The sequence below is a fragment of the Mizuhopecten yessoensis genome, unplaced genomic scaffold (genome assembly GCF_002113885.1).
Source record: "Mizuhopecten yessoensis strain PY_sf001 unplaced genomic scaffold, ASM211388v2 scaffold1419, whole genome shotgun sequence".
Taxonomy (NCBI): Eukaryota; Metazoa; Mollusca; class Bivalvia; order Pectinida; family Pectinidae; genus Mizuhopecten; species Mizuhopecten yessoensis.
In genome coordinates this window covers 119,901-137,539 of record NW_018404037.1, presented here as the reverse complement: position 1 = coordinate 137,539, position 17,639 = coordinate 119,901, and the positions used below count along the sequence as shown (strand labels likewise).

Here is a 17,639-nt window from a genome sequence, read left to right as displayed (position 1 = left end):
GGGGGGGGCGTCCTTAAATGACCAAAACTGATGATAGGACGTTAAACAATACTAAACCAAACCAAACCAAACCAACTTGATTCCAAGCGTCGAGTGTAGGTTTTATCAACCTGTGTCTTTGTGTGCTGCAGATAGTTTGTATTTAGACCATGGCAGACATATTGATTCCCCGTGTATATACAAGTATACATAAGTCATATAATATATCGGTCAACACATTCACTAAAAACATACATTTGGGGTGAGAAGTTGGATATGGCGAGATCGGAATGAATGGTTGGTGGTTCCATTCAGGATTGGATTAATTAATACTAGTAAATTACTGACAAATATTGAGCTCTATTAAAATCCAAAAATCAATCCCTCAGTTGGTATGCTTGTTTCTCCCACAACCACTGTAGGTTTCCTCACTCATGAATTATTGGATAAATCTGCTAGGAGTTGGTAAACATTTTTGGACCCTGGACGTGATTTCATTGGTCAATCTTTGATTAATGACGTCATTTAACTATGCTTTTTAACGTCATTTTCCATTGTGACGTCATACTCTATAATAATAATATACAGCATTTGATATAGCGCCCTATCTAGCTAACATGAGCCACTTTTCAGCGCTTTACAGTACATAGATATACAATTTATACAATTAGCATGTATCATTACATTTTTGAGTAATTCGCAGGAGCTGCCTTATCAGGCGCTTACTACTAGTCCTATGCCATCTGGCTGATATCTCCTTATGTGTGTATGCCTGCGTGTGTGCTGGAGAAGTAATGTGTTCTGTTTGAAGTGGGACCGTGCTTCCAACGACATCATTTATAGTGCCACCTGCCTTGAGAGCACAGATACCGCAACATCCACCCCAGACCAATGTATACTCCACCTGGGTTGTTGGAGTTAAGTGGGCAGGAGAAAAACACTTTCTCTGAATATCCATGCATGTGACGACTTCGGAGATCGATCATCGGCCGCCTGCATAGGAGGCCGGAGTGTTAACCACTCGACCAATCAGCTCTATGGCAATTGTTCATCAATTTGAACACACATAATGTGTTTTCCAACGGCAAAATGTGGTTTTTCAGATAAAATACGAACGTTATGAGAGAAACAGGTCCCCAACCTCGTGATGATTAGTCATCACGTTTATCTAACTAGAGTTATTAAATTTTCAAATTGTTTAAGACACTCGGTAAACCTCATGTCTTTATACAATTTGAAGATTAAATAACTCGAGTAAGATAAACATGATAACCATTCACCACTCGTTGGGGAACCTCTACATCTGCAATATTTCATAGTTATAATTTACCGATTACACGTGGTTCAGACATGTACACATTGATGCAAAGACGATCGGTTAGAGTCACACTGACGTAAATTGTCGGCAAGTCAGTTGTATGACTTTAAATTGATTATCATTCGATATTTTTTGAATGAGAGATGTCTGCTTTTTGAACGCGCCAAGTGGATTAAAATCTTACTGTAACCTCTGTTTGACATTCTGAAGTGCTCCCCCTGGTGTCAATAGACACGAAATATTTTCCCGACACATCAATGTCACATAAACGCTTAATCAAACACCTAACAGGTACGTTATTTCAAGATCAACGATGAACACGAGTCCTTAAACAGCAGGGAGACATTCTTTGAAAAACACAAATTCTTTAAGTATGCAGATTAAAAAAAAGTCGTCATAAAAGCTTGGTAAGGACGGAACGTAATGGTCTATAACGATCACAATACTAGGGTAAGCATTTTTAGAGATTGATAGTCACTTTTCCCTGAGTGATCTATCACGTAAATGCTGAAGTTGTCAAATCTAACATTTAGAACACAAATTTGATTGAAAAATTGAAACTCGATACATAAGTGAATATGTGACGTTATCACTCTTGTATTTTTGTTTTTCTAGTTTTCAGAAAAGTACAACAAACATAAACATTTCAATAAATAGAAATATAAATAACGACAGAGCTCGGACTGCGGAAATAGAAATATAAATTACGACAGAGCTCGGACTGCGGAAATACCATTGCTGGTTTTCTTCGGCGTGTTACTAAATTTCAGATCAGTACACATGTTCATATTGCCAATACTTGTTTGAGGAACAACAGCAACACGGCGTATCTAAAGTGGACCTCGGATGTTAAGAACACTCACCGTACCTCCGTAGAAACTTAATTCTACACGGAAACTCCGCCCGGAAGTCGGTCAGTCGCCATATTGTCCGTTAACAACATATAGACGCTAGCACTCTCTGTTTGTTAACAAAACGTCTCAATCATGTAGTTGCAGATGTATGAAAGGCACAGTATCTGCTTTTATTGTGGTAAACAGAAGGGCACGGCAACATTGATGTAAGTAAGGGCCGAGCCGCATAATGGAGCTAAGGGTTGGGCAAGGGATAGAATAAAATGGAGGAAATGATAAGGCGAGGGGGCAGGATAATGATGTAAGGGTTGGGTTAGGGATAGAATAATGGAGGTAATGATAAGGCGAGGGGCAGGATAATGGAGGTAGGGTTGGGCAAGGGATAGAATAAAATGGAGGAAATGATAAGGCGAGGGGTCAGGATAATGGAGGTAAGGGTTGGGTAAGGGATAGAATAATGGTGGAAATGATAAGGCGAGGGGTCAGGATAATGGGGGTAAGGATAGGGCCAGGGATAGAATAAAATGGAGAAAATGATAAGGCGAGGGGCAGGATAATGGAGGTAAGGGTTGGGTAAGGGATAGAATAATGGTGGAAATGATAAGGCGAGGGGTCAGGATAATGGGGGTAAGGATAGGGCCAGGGATAGAATAATGGTGGAAATGATAAGGCGATAGGGCAGGATAATGGAGGTAAGGGTTGGGCAAGGGATAGATTGATGGAGGTAACGATAAGGCGAGGGGGCAGGATAATGGAGGTAAGGGATAGAATAAAGAAGGTAATGCTAATGCGAGGAGCAGGATAATGGGGGTAAGGATTGGGTAAGGGATAGAATAATGGAGGTAATGATAATGCGAGGGGTCAGGATAATGGGGGTAAGGATTGGGTAAGGGATAGAATAAAGGAGGTAATGATAATGAGAGGGGTCAGGATAATGGGGTTAGGATTGGGTAAGGGATAGAATAATGGAGGAAATGATAAGGCGAGGGGCAGGATAATGGGGGTAAGGATTGGGTAAGGGATAGAATAATGGAGGTAATGATAAGGCGAGGAGCAGGATAATGGGGTTAGGATTGGGCAAGGAGGCAGGATAATGGGGGTAAGGATTGGGTAAGGAGGCAGGATACTGGGGGTAAAGCATAGGGCGAGGGGCAGGACACTGGAATAAAGGGATCGAGTGGACGGGGTTGGGCGGGGATGGAGGTATTGGGCGGGGACGAGGGTATTGGGCGGGGACGGGGATGGTTACAGGGGTGGAGCATGAACGGGGGTGGGTGGGGACGGGGATGGTGACAGGGGTGGAGCATGAACGGGGATGGGCGGGGACGGGGGTGTAAGGAGCAGGCAGGCTGTTATGACAGATTGTGAAAGGGGTCCCCGGACAAGACACAATATAAAGGTCAAATACTGACGGAAACCGTACATACATTGAACAACAACGTACATAAGCATACAGTTATGTCAATGAAAATTAACATACATTTATTTGAATGTATATAAACATATATTTATGATAAGTAAACAAACATACATTTATGTCTGTAACGTTAGACGAGCGTCCGTTGTGTAGTTTGGCTAATGATCACAAATAGTTATAGAAATAGTTTAAAGAGTAAATAATTTATTTACAACAAGAATATATCAAAAACAAGTCACACTCTCACATTCACACTCACTATCTCACAGACAACTAATAATACTACAATTTATTAAAGCTTCACTCCTTCACGGCACAGATGACACAACATAGACACAGTCTGTTCCGAAGTATCAAATAGCGTAGCTCCAGTGCAGTATAATACTGATCAGATCACCAATGGTGATACACGTTAGCTCAATGACGCTAACGCACCTTTGAGTCCGTACAAAGGTAATGTACCGCAAGACATACACATCACAAACCTTCAATGACTGGATAAGGTTTTATGTCTCTCGTTGAGATGCTGACTCTTCAGTTCTGGTGGATGGCATTGACCTTGTCAGCAAGACATCATCTTCTGAGAAGCTGACCTTGACCCCGTTGAATAGGTAGCATTCTGGTCGGTCCCGTTGCTCCTTGCTAGTACGATGCCATACTATAGGCTCTGTGTGGTAACCAAAATGACTGGTTCCCCGTCATGTGAAGCACAGAATGTCTTCTGTGCTCATATTCACACTGGAATATCCTATAATTCCATCGGGTGTACAGAGACGATAAGCCAACACTAGCTCTACCTGTATAGTACGTCGTCTCTCCCGCGCTTACCTATTTCCGCCCTCGATACCTACCTTCCGCCTAACAGTCATAACGGTATTACAATACCTACCAATACATGCGGACGTAACAATGTCAATGTTAATAAACATACATGTATGTCAATGTTAATAAACACACATTTATGTCAGTGTAAATAAACATACATTTATGTCAATGTAAATAAAAATACATTTATGTCAATGTAAATAAAAATACATTTATGTCAATGTAAATAAACATACATTTATGTCAATGTAAATAAACACACATGTATTTCAATGTCAATAAAAATACATTTATGTCAATGTAAATAAATATACATTTATGTCAATGTAAATAAAAATACATTTAGGTTAATGTTAATAAACATACATTTATATCAATGTAAATAAAATTACATTATGTCAATGTAAGTAAACATACATTTATGTCAATGTTAATAAACACACATTTATGTCAATGTTAATAAACATACATTTATGTCAATGTAAATAAACATACATTTATGTCAATGAAAATCAACATACATTTATGTCAATGTAAATAAACATACATTTATGTCAACGTACAACTATTTCAATTCGACAAACGAGTTCATTTTGACTTCCAAAGTGAAACATATGAATGAATTTTCAACGCAGCTTGCTTGGCACTTCAGCAGTTTTAGCTTGGGTGGACCACTACACATGAATTCCGTGAACCACGTGTAGCAATGCATTCCGGATATGCACGTGATATAAAGCGACCTACCAACTACAATCGTGATACCACGTATGGTGTTGGAATGACATATTTATAAGATGTTCGGGTAATCTGTGACAAAACGACAGCGTTATGAGGAGGCTAGAGTGTTTTATTTGCTCTACAGCCAGGTGATATTAGTGTTTACCCCGACTCTATAGCTGACAGTGTACAAACACTTCTGGTCAGTACGTCTACACGATAACGTTAGCATATTCCAGAAAGTGGAACATTTCACCTGACAGATGTTGCTTGATAAGTATTATTTTCAAATTTCAATTTGATTTGTATTATTTTTAAAGGTGTGTTTTGAATTTGACATTAATGTGACAAATTTGTAATTACATGTACTTATGACATACTAACAAAATATCATTTGAAAAACTCACGCTAGCGAAGCTACCTTTTGGGTAGGAGTATGCTAACCTCTTCAGTGCTGTATAGGTCACCCCTGCAGGTGGGGGATCGAGAATACACCTGCTGTTACCCACTGCATGTATCGTAAGAGGCGATTAATGCGGAAACCCCTTGCAGAATTGGAGATTTGCCCTCTACCTGGGGACACAAAAGCGACCAAAATAAATCTGCTGCTCCCATTTCAATATTTAGGGTGTTTATATTTCTTTCTTCTTCTAATGACCTTTTATTCCCTAGCGCCTCACTTGGCAACACTTCACTTTTGGTTTTAACGTTGAGCATTCGCCCAGGTTAGAAAGGTCATGAGTTTTGTGCCCAGGCCGGGACATACCAAAGTCCTTAAAAATGGTAGTTGTTATTCCCTGCTTAACGTTCAGCATAAAGGGGAATGGCAACAACTGGTTCACCCGTTGTGAGTATGATTTTGACCAGGCGGCATGGAGTGCTGGGTTCCTTCGGCATGGTATTTCAGTTAGATACATCATGTAGCGCTATAAAGCCGGCATGCAGATCCGCACTATCGCAAGGGGCAAATGCACCAACATACCCTGTCTCCTGCACACAAACGCGCAAGCACGCATACACTACACACATGGAGGCAAGTCCGTAATTAATAGGACGTTAAACAAAATGAGACCAAACCAAATCTGTATAGGTTAAACCTGTATCTGAAGTTGTAGGTAAAACTTATATATGAAATTATAGATAATACTTATATATGAAATTATAGGTAATACTTATATATGAAATTATATGTAATACTTATATATGAAATTATAGGTAATACTTATATATAATAAAAGCAATTGTGTTCATTTTGACCTCTCATTCTGCACTCGTACAATCTGGGACGTAAGATGAACACATACTTATATATGAAGTTATAGGTAATACTCATATAGACCCTAAACTCGGCATGTAAATCTCATTTAGATACGATACTCTGTAAGTAATTATCACTTAAAGACAATTTTCTGCATGCAAGGCTCTCTAAGGTAATAGACTATGTCGGAAGTCAGGTTGGGTGAGGGCTTATTGCATACTTAGCGAGACAGATTTCAGGCCATGAACTACAAGGTTCTGTATGGCGCATATGCTGATAATTAACTCGTTCTCCTTACTCTTCAGTTCTTATTCTTTGTTTAATCGACGAATTTAAGAAAAGAAAAGTTTCCGCCTTTTTAGCACCGTTTTGTGCTGTAGTATTTGTATATAACGTGACGTCATGAGAACATCTTCTCCTTTGTTTTGTGTTTTGCATGCCATTGTTGTAGAATATTGATGCAGTAGTTACGAGTTAGGTTTTGCAGAAAATCAAAGACGTTGTGAATTACAATTGTAGGTATGTTAAAACATATATAGGAACACGTATACAATGTATGTGTTCATCGTACGTCCCAGATTGTACGAGTGCAGTCTGAGAGGTCAAAATGAACACAATTGCTTTTATTACATATACATTTACATACAATTTGTTCTTTATATGTTTATGATGTTTTATGCAAAACATTGCTCCTCATAGCCCCGTTTTAAAATTTAGTTTTCTTCCGAAAAACAATGACGGATACAATGATGCCGAGGTTAGAACAATGACGTCACGATATTTTACCTTAAATGACGCTAAAATGTTTTAAAATTGTTTCAATTCGTTGATTTAATCAAACGATGAGTTCCGTCCAAAAAGGAGTTCAGCTCAGGGTTATTCAGCATCTTATCACTGGGAGAAATACAAGGACAAACAAGGAAAACTGTGTGTATCGTTAATGTAGTAACATGTATATACTATCACATATGTTTTCATCGAGCGCCTACCGATACTAATATTATGATTTTATGTGAGGACGGGCACGCCTGCGCAATAACCGACTGTTATCTGTGACGTCATATAAAGACACACGTGTACTACACGTACATGTAATGCGTTAACTCGATAGTGTGTCTGTTAGACTACATGACATTGAACAATGTTGAAACCATGATAAGAACCAATGCCCTAATGTTTAAGGATAACAAGTGACGTAGGCACAATGGTTCCCATGGACGAACGGCGACAAACAATTATAAATGCATGCAAAGGCTTCCAACTTTATTAAGTCCCCCTAACGAAGTGGGGGACTTATTGGTTTTACTCCGTTTCTTCTTCTTCTTCTTCTTCTTCTTCTTCTTCTTCTTCTTCTTCTTCTTCTTCCTCTTCTTCTCTTCTTTCGCCGTAAAAGTTTCTGACACATTTCTCAAAAAACATTGGAAGGAAATTAATGAAACTTGGGCAAGGGGGTGTGGAAACGACCTTTCATTTTCCGATCGGTCAACAAAGATGGCCGTCACGGCCTCTGATTTGTCGAAATTAGATATTTGTCGATTTTGCTCAAATTTCATAAGTAGGTGAGTTTTGGCACCGCGAACATAACTGCGAGGGTTTTGGGGACTTCTGTAAAAGTCCCCCTTTATAATTTACAACTATTTTGAAACAAAGTTTAAAGCATATTAATTACTATTGTTAACAAGCATAAAAGCGGAAAGGTTTTGCTTTAATGAGAGGGAACCGAAAACCTGGGGAAAACCCAAGATGTCGGAAAGGTTAACCCATATATTTTCAGTCCTGTCGGAAAAATGAAAAGCGGCTGTCTTGGTGAAATTCGAGTGTGCCAACTACCGCGACACACGAGCACCAAGTTTGTTCTTTATCACATTTTGCGAAATTTAATTTGTCTGCATATGAATCGAATAAATACAATTTTGAAGAATTCAAAATAAAAGCAATTGGTGAATTTAGATCGCTTAAGCCTTTCCACATACATATATATATGTAGCATGTGTATTCTTACGAATAAGTTGTTATGAGACATATTGCGAAGACATGTACTCAAAAAATATAAAACTGTTCACAGTATGAAGGATGGAGAACTTACTCCTGTATTCATAATGGCTTCACATGCATTCCGTGTAAAACTAGAGTGCGCATGTTTGTTACTTCGACAGATAGGGGGACCTGCCTCAGGGCAATATTATACTTGATAATGATCAAACCATTTGGTATGAACGTTTTACCCCCAAGGTTCGGAGGGGACACTGGTTTTATCAGTTTATACCAATTCATGGATCCAACATTGATCTTCTTAAAACATTACACACTGCATTCTAATTTAATACAGATTTCAAAACTGTATGCTATCTTCAAACGACCATTGGACTTTGTAAATAGCTCGCAAATGGTTGCGTAATTCTCGCACAGAATGTTAGCATGCGGCAGAATGTGGAAAAAAAGCACAGTGCACTGTTTACTAGTTACGATACATACAGCATGCACGTAGGTTTTGATTACATGTTCAAAGGCTTGTCTCAGTAGTCGTCTATTCTCTGCTGTAGCTTAATTCAATTGAACATTTTGGAAAAACGCTTATCTCTACAACAGTCAGTAGCCAATTCAAAGGAGCCAGCGGCTCTGTTGATGGTTGGCAATAGATTAAGGCCTAGGAGAGGCCATGGTTCCGCCTTTGATGGGCTAATTCAGGGAGGCACCTCGGCATATCAGCAGTATTGGAACTTAACTTGTAGTATATTTGGAGGGTCTAATATTCAGCATCCCTTTGAAGTGTAACATTAGACTACTCTTAACTCATTTGCCGGTCAGCTGCCAGCAGCCTTCCGCTAAAGATTCCTTTGATCTGAAAACGAATTGGGTCGTAGTTCGTAGAAGATTCTCTGTAGTACTCCTTCAAAACCATAAAACCTATCTGCAACAGCATTTGGCTTGTGATGGGCCATGTGTGCCTATAGGTCCCAAATCTTTCTGATATATACAACATTTTGCACAAGTCTCCATTCTATCAGGTCTCATTACAAAACGGGGAATATTTCTCTTACACTCAGCTATGGATTTGCTCCCTACAGGTAAGGCGATTTCTTGATCTTTCTTTTGTGTTGTACGACATGAATATTATTGTTCATTGTTACAAAAAATGTTAATAATGACATGTAAAGCAACATACGTCCATCAGGTACGCCGTACTGATTTATGTTATCTTGTTTAGGGATCAGAGTATGTGTCCATGGTCTGTTATTCCTTCAGTCAAACAATCTTCTCAAAAGTGGTGAAATGATGTATTGGGACTACTGACATGGACATTTGTGAAAATGACACCATAGTAGTTAATTTTAACCAATAACTATTTTAACGAGGGGTGTCCAGATCTTCCACATACTTTGTTACAAGTACTTCCCACTAGAACCTACATCGGTCGCTTTACAGACGTTTGGGATATCTCCTTTAATCACCGAATCGTTTATTAATCATGCTAAAATGACGTTTTAGCAAGTAACCCTCATTCCCCTTTAAAATTCCTGGTGCCGCCATTGGTGTAAGAGAGGTACATACGTAATTTGCTATTTATGGCGAGGTATGTTCATTCCATCATACTGTGAAGTATATCAAAATTTAGTTAGTTATCATATTTGAAAACTTTTTTATTCGAATGCAATAATCTTTAACAAAACCAATTACCCCGACATAATGGAGTCTGTTCTATTGATATGTAACAGTGAGTTGTATGACAAATGCTGCAGCTCTTTGCTATCTAGATTGTCCCGAGCTATGGCATGCCTCTGGCAGCATCTGCATCCCTGTACGCACGAAAGGGGAGATCACCTAATGATGTTTATTGTCGTAGATACTGTATCGGCAGACTTAAAGATGATCTAGAGTTTGCGAATTTATTGTTTTAGTCAACCGATATCTAATATGTTCATAAATCAAATTGAATTGATAATTCTATTTGTGTGCTTACTACTGTAGCTATTATAGATCAAATGTAGGTTCTATATATTTTGCAGAAATGTATCCATTCGATTAAGATAAGCTATTCTTTTTTAACTTTCACTTTTATGTAGCAAATCATACTAATCACGTTCTTTCAAATAGTGAGTGCCTTAATGTATATAGAAGTATGTGTTAGCATTTACCATGGTGAACTGTCAGAAAGTGAGTGTTTTAATATTTGTAACTAGACATAGAAGTAGGGCAATGATTGGTTTATTATATTTCATGGAGGTAAAAGTAGGACACTGATTGGTTGATCATACATCACGTGAGATAAATGTTGGACATTGATTGGTTGATCATACATCACGTGAGGTAAGAATGGGACGGTGATTAGTTTAATATATCTTAGAGGATGTAAAAGTGGGAAAGTGATTGAATTGATATATACCACGTGAAGTAAAAGTAGTGGGACGGTGATACGCTTAATATGTCTTTCGTGACGTAACGGTGGGAAAATGATTAGTTTGATATATTTCACGTGAAGTGAAAGTGAGACAATGATTGGATTAATACATGTCACGTGAGGTAAAAGTCATACATCATTGGTCTGTCTGACACCATTAACATATCATAATATGGAGCGATGTTTGGTCCATTGCGATAATATTTTGTATAAACTGGAATAATAAAAGTAAAATTGTGTCTCTGTTAAAAAAAAGTAAAAAATGAAAGAAAACACAAGTTACCTTAATCTAAAATATCCCAGTTATTTCAGAAAGGCGTTGGTACCACCTTTGCCTGTCGACCGTAAGGAAGTACTATAGTTAGATACTCTGGGCGATCTAACACACACCAGACGGTGCTCAAACATTTACTATCAAACGATAAACGATACAGACTTGTTTAATTTGTCATAATTTGTAAACCCGCCTCAGATAACCTCATCTGAAGTAGCTCTGTCAAATGCTGTGAACGTGTTAACACGTGTAAGTGACGTGCGAGCAGCACTGGCGAGATAGGGGCGAGGTTGGGGAGGTGTGTACAGACACATACGTATAAATCACAGACGAGGCCACTGGTTGGTTGTTTTGTTGGATATCTGTCGACAACCACTGTGTTGTAACAATTTAGCTACCACATGCTTATCATATGAATATGTCATAGTGACATTAAAACAAAGATGGCATTTCAGTGGCGTAGGAAACGAGGCTGGGGGAGGGGGAGGGGAGGAGGAGGAGAAGGAAGGGGGAAAAGGAAGGGGAAGAAGGAAAGGGGAAAAGGAAGAGGGAAAAGGAAGGGGAGTGTTATTGTCGGGCATATACAAATAGCCAACAACCTGATTTATTCAATTCGTCAACACTGAAAATAATCCGTGCGAAATAAAAGCGAGTTGGATTTATAATGTTATGATCACTCAGCGTTGAGTTAGTTTTTGACCAGAACCAAATTTAATACATATTTCTTATGATAGAAATATATAGGTACTAGTATGGTTTGTTATATACTTTCTAAAATAGTAGCATGTTTCATTTGTGTAAGTAAATCTTACACTGCGCCAATATCATCTTTTTCGCGTGATGGGTACTTCTTACACTTAACAAATTGTACGAGACAACAATCGAGACGTAACTAGGCAAAACAGTGGCAAATTACATGCATAGAAATAATATGCTTTAGCTATTCTAGCAAAAACCAGGGATAGATAAGAAACATCTCATTGGGGCGGATATGGAGTGAGATGGGGTCAACAATACCAGCTACCTTTTTAAATAGCTCAGAATCCACAACAGGGTTTCCAGATTTCATTTATTGTATATGTGGTCATATGGATCGCTTTGCGCCTTCTTCGCTCAAATATTTCGGGCTTTGCCTGATAAGTTGAAGCTGTTGAATGTATTAAAATTAACTCTTATATGGTAGAGGGACGTAATTAGGTGACTTACAGCGTTAACTATGTAATGGAAAGAACTTCCAATAATATCATAGCCTTATATGGATTATCTTAGGATATAGAATCATAGTCTGGTAGCTTGTATTGAAGGAGTTCCCCAATGCCTTTTGGACATGAAATAATAGCTTTCAATTTCTATCTTATCCACATATACATACTATGTGAATAGCCCTGCAATGTTTGGATATTGAGTTGAATATAATAAAATATTTGGATAATCAACGGATTCACTTCTGAATCGGGAAATGAAATTGTTATTTGACACGTGTAAGAAAAACATAAAATCACCATCGGACACGTTATGGAGCTTGATATACAACCGGTCTGATTATGTTTAAATACTAATTCATTTGCTGGCGCTTTGCCGTGTGCTATTAATTAACCTAGGGTATGTTTCCTAGATTTTATCCATCTGAAACCATTAAAGATAAACCATCTATATTAGCAAATTTCCTATTTGATTATGATTTTGAAACTTGGCTACCGTGTATTTCGAATCCATCATAAATCCCTCCATCATCAAATTTAACCATAGAAAATTAAATCGCTTGATCCAGGAGAGTTTAAATGAGACTTACCCCGGCGCAGTACACGTGCCAGCGTTCTCCGGGAGGTTGTGCAGTTCCACTTCCTATTTCTGAACTGATACTGACATTCAGCTAGAGCCAATTTAGCGCCGTTTGCCACTTCCTCTACAATTTCAATCTCATTCCGACAAATCTCCCGCTGTTTTCCCGCAAGTCGTCTGCTCTTTCGGCATATGCTATTCGGATCCATCACTAGGGGACTTCCCACCGCCCTATTCGTCCGCCAAGAAAAAAAAGTTCCGGAAAAGAGAAAACAAAAGTGCAATAATTTTTGTAAAAATTGACGACCTCCATATTGTATTCATCAATATATTATATTTTCTTTAGTTTTCGTTTCTGGTATTTTGACATTTAGCGGTGAGGTTTATACATCTGGTTCAAGCACTTAAGCAGACAGAGCAGAGTTTAAAACCCGTTTTAGAGAGTAACAGTGTAAGATTGGAGATTACGGGAGATGAAGTAGGGACTGTTGCCAACCAGTTAATTACGATGAACACTTCTTTTGTCAGTCATGAAAAAAACATAACAGCTCCAAATTCCATAAAACAAAAAACTACATGCAAAATATAGCAAATCTCCTAGTTATTAAGTGCGATCGTTGGCATGAGTGACGACAAAAGTTGTGAGGGCGTCAGCTTATAACAACAGTTACCAGTTGACATGTATTCTATTTTTTCTAACGGATTTAATTATGCTAATATGTTATGTTTGGAAAGTAATCTATCAGTCACTACTTTGCATACACAAAAGTTATATTTGCTGTCCAAATATGTGAGATAGGTAGGCTACATTAAATGTCTGAAGCATTTTCATAAAGAAAAAAATGAATCCCTCTATATTGATGTGTTTTTATTTGATACCTGCTCATTGGGCTTTTAAATAAGTAAGTTCTTTTGTATATATATTGCTCGAAAAAATGATATTGAATTATATAACACAGTTTCGTTAAGATTTAAGCAGTGAGAAATGTGACATTTTTTCATTAGCATATCCTTCGTTTAGTGAATGAAATCGGCCTTACGATTAACCTAGTAGAGCGGTACTGCTGCGTGCTCACTACTCTACACTTATCTTATCCGAGAAACTAAAAACATAACCTTTTAACAACAGGCTTTTCAAACAACAAACGAATTATGATATATTACAGCAGAAAGTATGACTTATGAGAAATGACGCTACGAAAATATCACGTGATTTTGAACCAAAAAAAACCATTGCCTATAAGGTTTCAAAAATGCGGATCATAAAATAAGTTAAATGTCAGATGTGTCTCGCACCTGTGGCAAAATATCTCAATTGTAAATTTGTGCTTTGCAATCCGGAAATTATTTGTATTTTAATTTGCAAAATATTTTTTTCACAGCCAAATATTGCATATCAAATTTTGGAGTGCAAATACTCATAGCTATGTATCTTTAAAGTTTATTATCAAATAACTGAATACAGATATTTTGTGTTGCCTAGATAGGAACGACAATAATATTCTCAGTGTGAGTTATCTAGTTGTACTTATTACTGATAAATAAGCATCGAATAACCAAAATCTTATTTTATTAAACAGACCGAGGGAAAAATCTCACGAAAACACAGTTGGAAATATAAATAGCGAAATATTTCCTACCGAGATAGACGACAACATGAAAACCTTACCACGAAGATGTATTTGTTGTCTTTTGATACCGATAAAGACAACACAAAAGTAATACAACGAATGCATAAGAATGAATCTATTGTAAGTTTTTATTTTTTTAAATTTTATTTTTTTTAATATAAGTTTGATAGATTCTTACAACATGAAACACAAATGTGTTCCACAGATTCAGCACACAAAAAAGAAACGGGAAAGAATTATCTTTAAAAAAAACAATTTATACTCAGAGGTAACCTTTGTGTGTTAGCGTTATAGCGATGGAGTTCAACTTCACCCCTTACTATTAAACTGTATCAAATATCATATGTAATACGTATCTATCGGAAATGTACTATTCATTCAGGTATTGAACAATGCTAAAAAGAATATCAATATCGATTTCATGTATTTGTTGAATGTGACTGTAGAATATTAGTTGAAATGTGTAATATATCTAAAGGAGCTTCGGTTAAAATCCGTATAACATATTAAGAAATATTTAGAAGAAAGCGTCGCAATTACTTCGATATAACTCAAACTGATTATTATCTGACATTGAAGTATAATTATGATAGTTTGTCAATTATATCATGAAGGTACTTTGAGGTTCTGATGTCATACATAACAATTATAAGTAGCCCTTCGAAAAGAAAAAGTATTTTTTTAGGACATTAGATAGGGGTATGTTTGATTTCTGTTTTGAAATAATTACACAAAATTGTGTCGAACCCATTATAAAGGTACATTTCGGTCTACATCAATTTATATTCCGAGATAAACCTGAACGCAGTACACACTTGGCTATGGACGATGCTGCGGAGTTTGTTTTGGCACAGGGAATGTTCCCCACTCGTAATCCCATCTCCACCGAAATGACATGTAAGTGGCTCACCATGAAATCAACACTTGACCTACAGGTCGTTATGAATAATATTTAAAGATGTCTGAACTTCCGGTTCGTGGTGGCAACCTTGTGCTGTGCACTTACATGACATCCTATGCTATATTCATACTTGTTTCTTGTGTAATTCATATGAATTCGGTATTAAACTCACAATGAACATTCATGATCCCAAAGCATTCGTATATGTTTTCGAAGATAATGCAATCATAATGACAATTATATACAAAATATTTACAAATAAATGGCCACATGAGCTTATGCTTATATCAATGTTGTAAGAAAAAGACGTACAATAAATTTATAATGCTGGGCTCTAAATTTAACATGGGTTTTGTATGATCTTCGATAATCGTTAATTTAATAAAAAAAAAAAGTTGAAGCTTATTCGAACAACTCGAATGGTGTCTCAACTTATCAATAAATATTCTGCTGGCATGTATATAAATCATGTTTTCTTTTTTTGGGTAATAACAGTGCCAGATGGTTTAAACGGACTTAAAGAGAATACTAATCGGATGTTTATGATATATATTTCTGAATTCATTATTATGGTTGATATTCATAATACTGTCATTTTAATCAGGAATTTAACAGAAAAAAAGAAGAGCATTGTTTCAAGTTTTAGTAACTTTATTTTAACTATTAACTATTTTATCGCACAATGTTTTTAGTTAGTTATATCCTATCTACAGAATTCTTTGTTTGTGTGTGTATATTACGTGAGAATAATTCTGTGAAGTAACTAAAGTTAATATCTTCATATTAACTCTGACATAAACTATCTTACTTCACCAACTGTTGTAGATAGCCATTAAACTAATAGGTGTCATATATATTATTATATTTCTATAAATGAATAAATTAATATTTATAGAAACATATATATCATACCGAGGGTGCAACAGGACTTATCGTGTCCCAGGCTACATAATCAGAAACTTGCTGGGAGGGCCGCCAAGTTGGACCGCGATCTAATTTCTTTATCCTTCTTTAACTCAATTATTCCTGGTTCGTGGACTTTGGCAATATCCATGTTTTATCTGTTTTCTATCTGACATTTCAGATCAGTTCGTTTTTCATAGTGTACTTCAATGCAGCTCATTCCGTATTTTATATTGACGTAAATATGTTATCCTTTCGACTGAGTCAGACTTTTGAAAGAGCGTGTTCAAATAATCAAAATGTGAGTTTTGTTATACGACGGATATATATTAAAATGGACAACGTTTTTAACAAATCATTAGAAGATGTTTTCTATACTTATAAATTCTATGTTCAGATTCGATCACGGGTCCAAATTAAAGGATATAATCGATTTTAGCGGTCTTCAATTATAACTTTATTTAAGTTTAAACGTTCAAAGCGGAAGTAAATACGATCTAACCTGTACTTTGTGTTCCTTACTACGAACTAAACTACGAAAGTTTAATATTGAAAAAAAGACAAACTATATATTTTACCGCTGATTATGATATATAAATAATATTTTAGGGAAAACAAAATTAATAGCGATATAGAAAAGATATTTTCAGAAATGTGCATATGATGCGTTAAGAATGAATGTGACTATTGAAGAAGCGTGATGACTTCACACATATAAATCACATTAACAACTGGTGTATATCGACCACGTGTTAACTGACATGTACATGTGCGTTCTAACCAGTTTGCTTGAGCATCGCGACGTGATTATTGACTCCGGAGAAGAGTCTAGACAGTTCCGGAATTATAATAATGTAAAACTAACATTTCATACCATTCCGGCTGCAATCCATTATCTCTATCGTTCTCGGGGCGGCTTTGTGCTGGATTGCATTATGCATTATCTTTTTGAATACCATTAACTCTTTGCAGTAACCTGTTGCGTCCTTATTAACACAGACAAAGTGGAGATATGTCTAGAATCCTATCAATTCAATATATGCAAAATAAATAATTGACTGACATTTTTGGGAATTTCTTATTTGATAAAATGTCGTTATTTTGGTGAATTGACCTGCTTGACGTTAAACGTTATAACATTTTAATCACATTTGAGGGTTTATTGTTCAGCCTTTTTAGTCAGTTCGGTTATGATGTTTTGCTACCGAGAACATAACACTTCACAACCTTATACACGTAACAATAAGATTTCCCTAGTTAGCACAGACTAATCAGTTTTCACGTTGATACATATGTTAAGGGATTTAAAAGAATTGAAATATTCAATGAGAGTTTTTGAATACCTGACCTATTGGAACTATCAGAAGATGTTAGTCCAGAC

At 36.8% G+C, this 17,639-nt stretch overlaps 1 protein-coding gene across 2 annotated transcripts in view; it reads right to left on the bottom strand.

The window, feature by feature from the left end:
* LOC110462024 (protein Wnt-6-like) overlaps window positions 1–17,639 on the bottom strand; it is a 123,784-nt gene that overhangs the window by 14,609 nt on the left and 91,536 nt on the right. For both annotated transcript variants that reach the window (XM_021515800.1, XM_021515808.1), the window contains one exon: window positions 12,834–13,054. In XM_021515800.1, coding sequence (XP_021371475.1) covers window positions 12,834–13,054 — 221 coding nt within the window. The remainder of the gene's footprint in view (window positions 1–12,833; window positions 13,055–17,639) is intronic.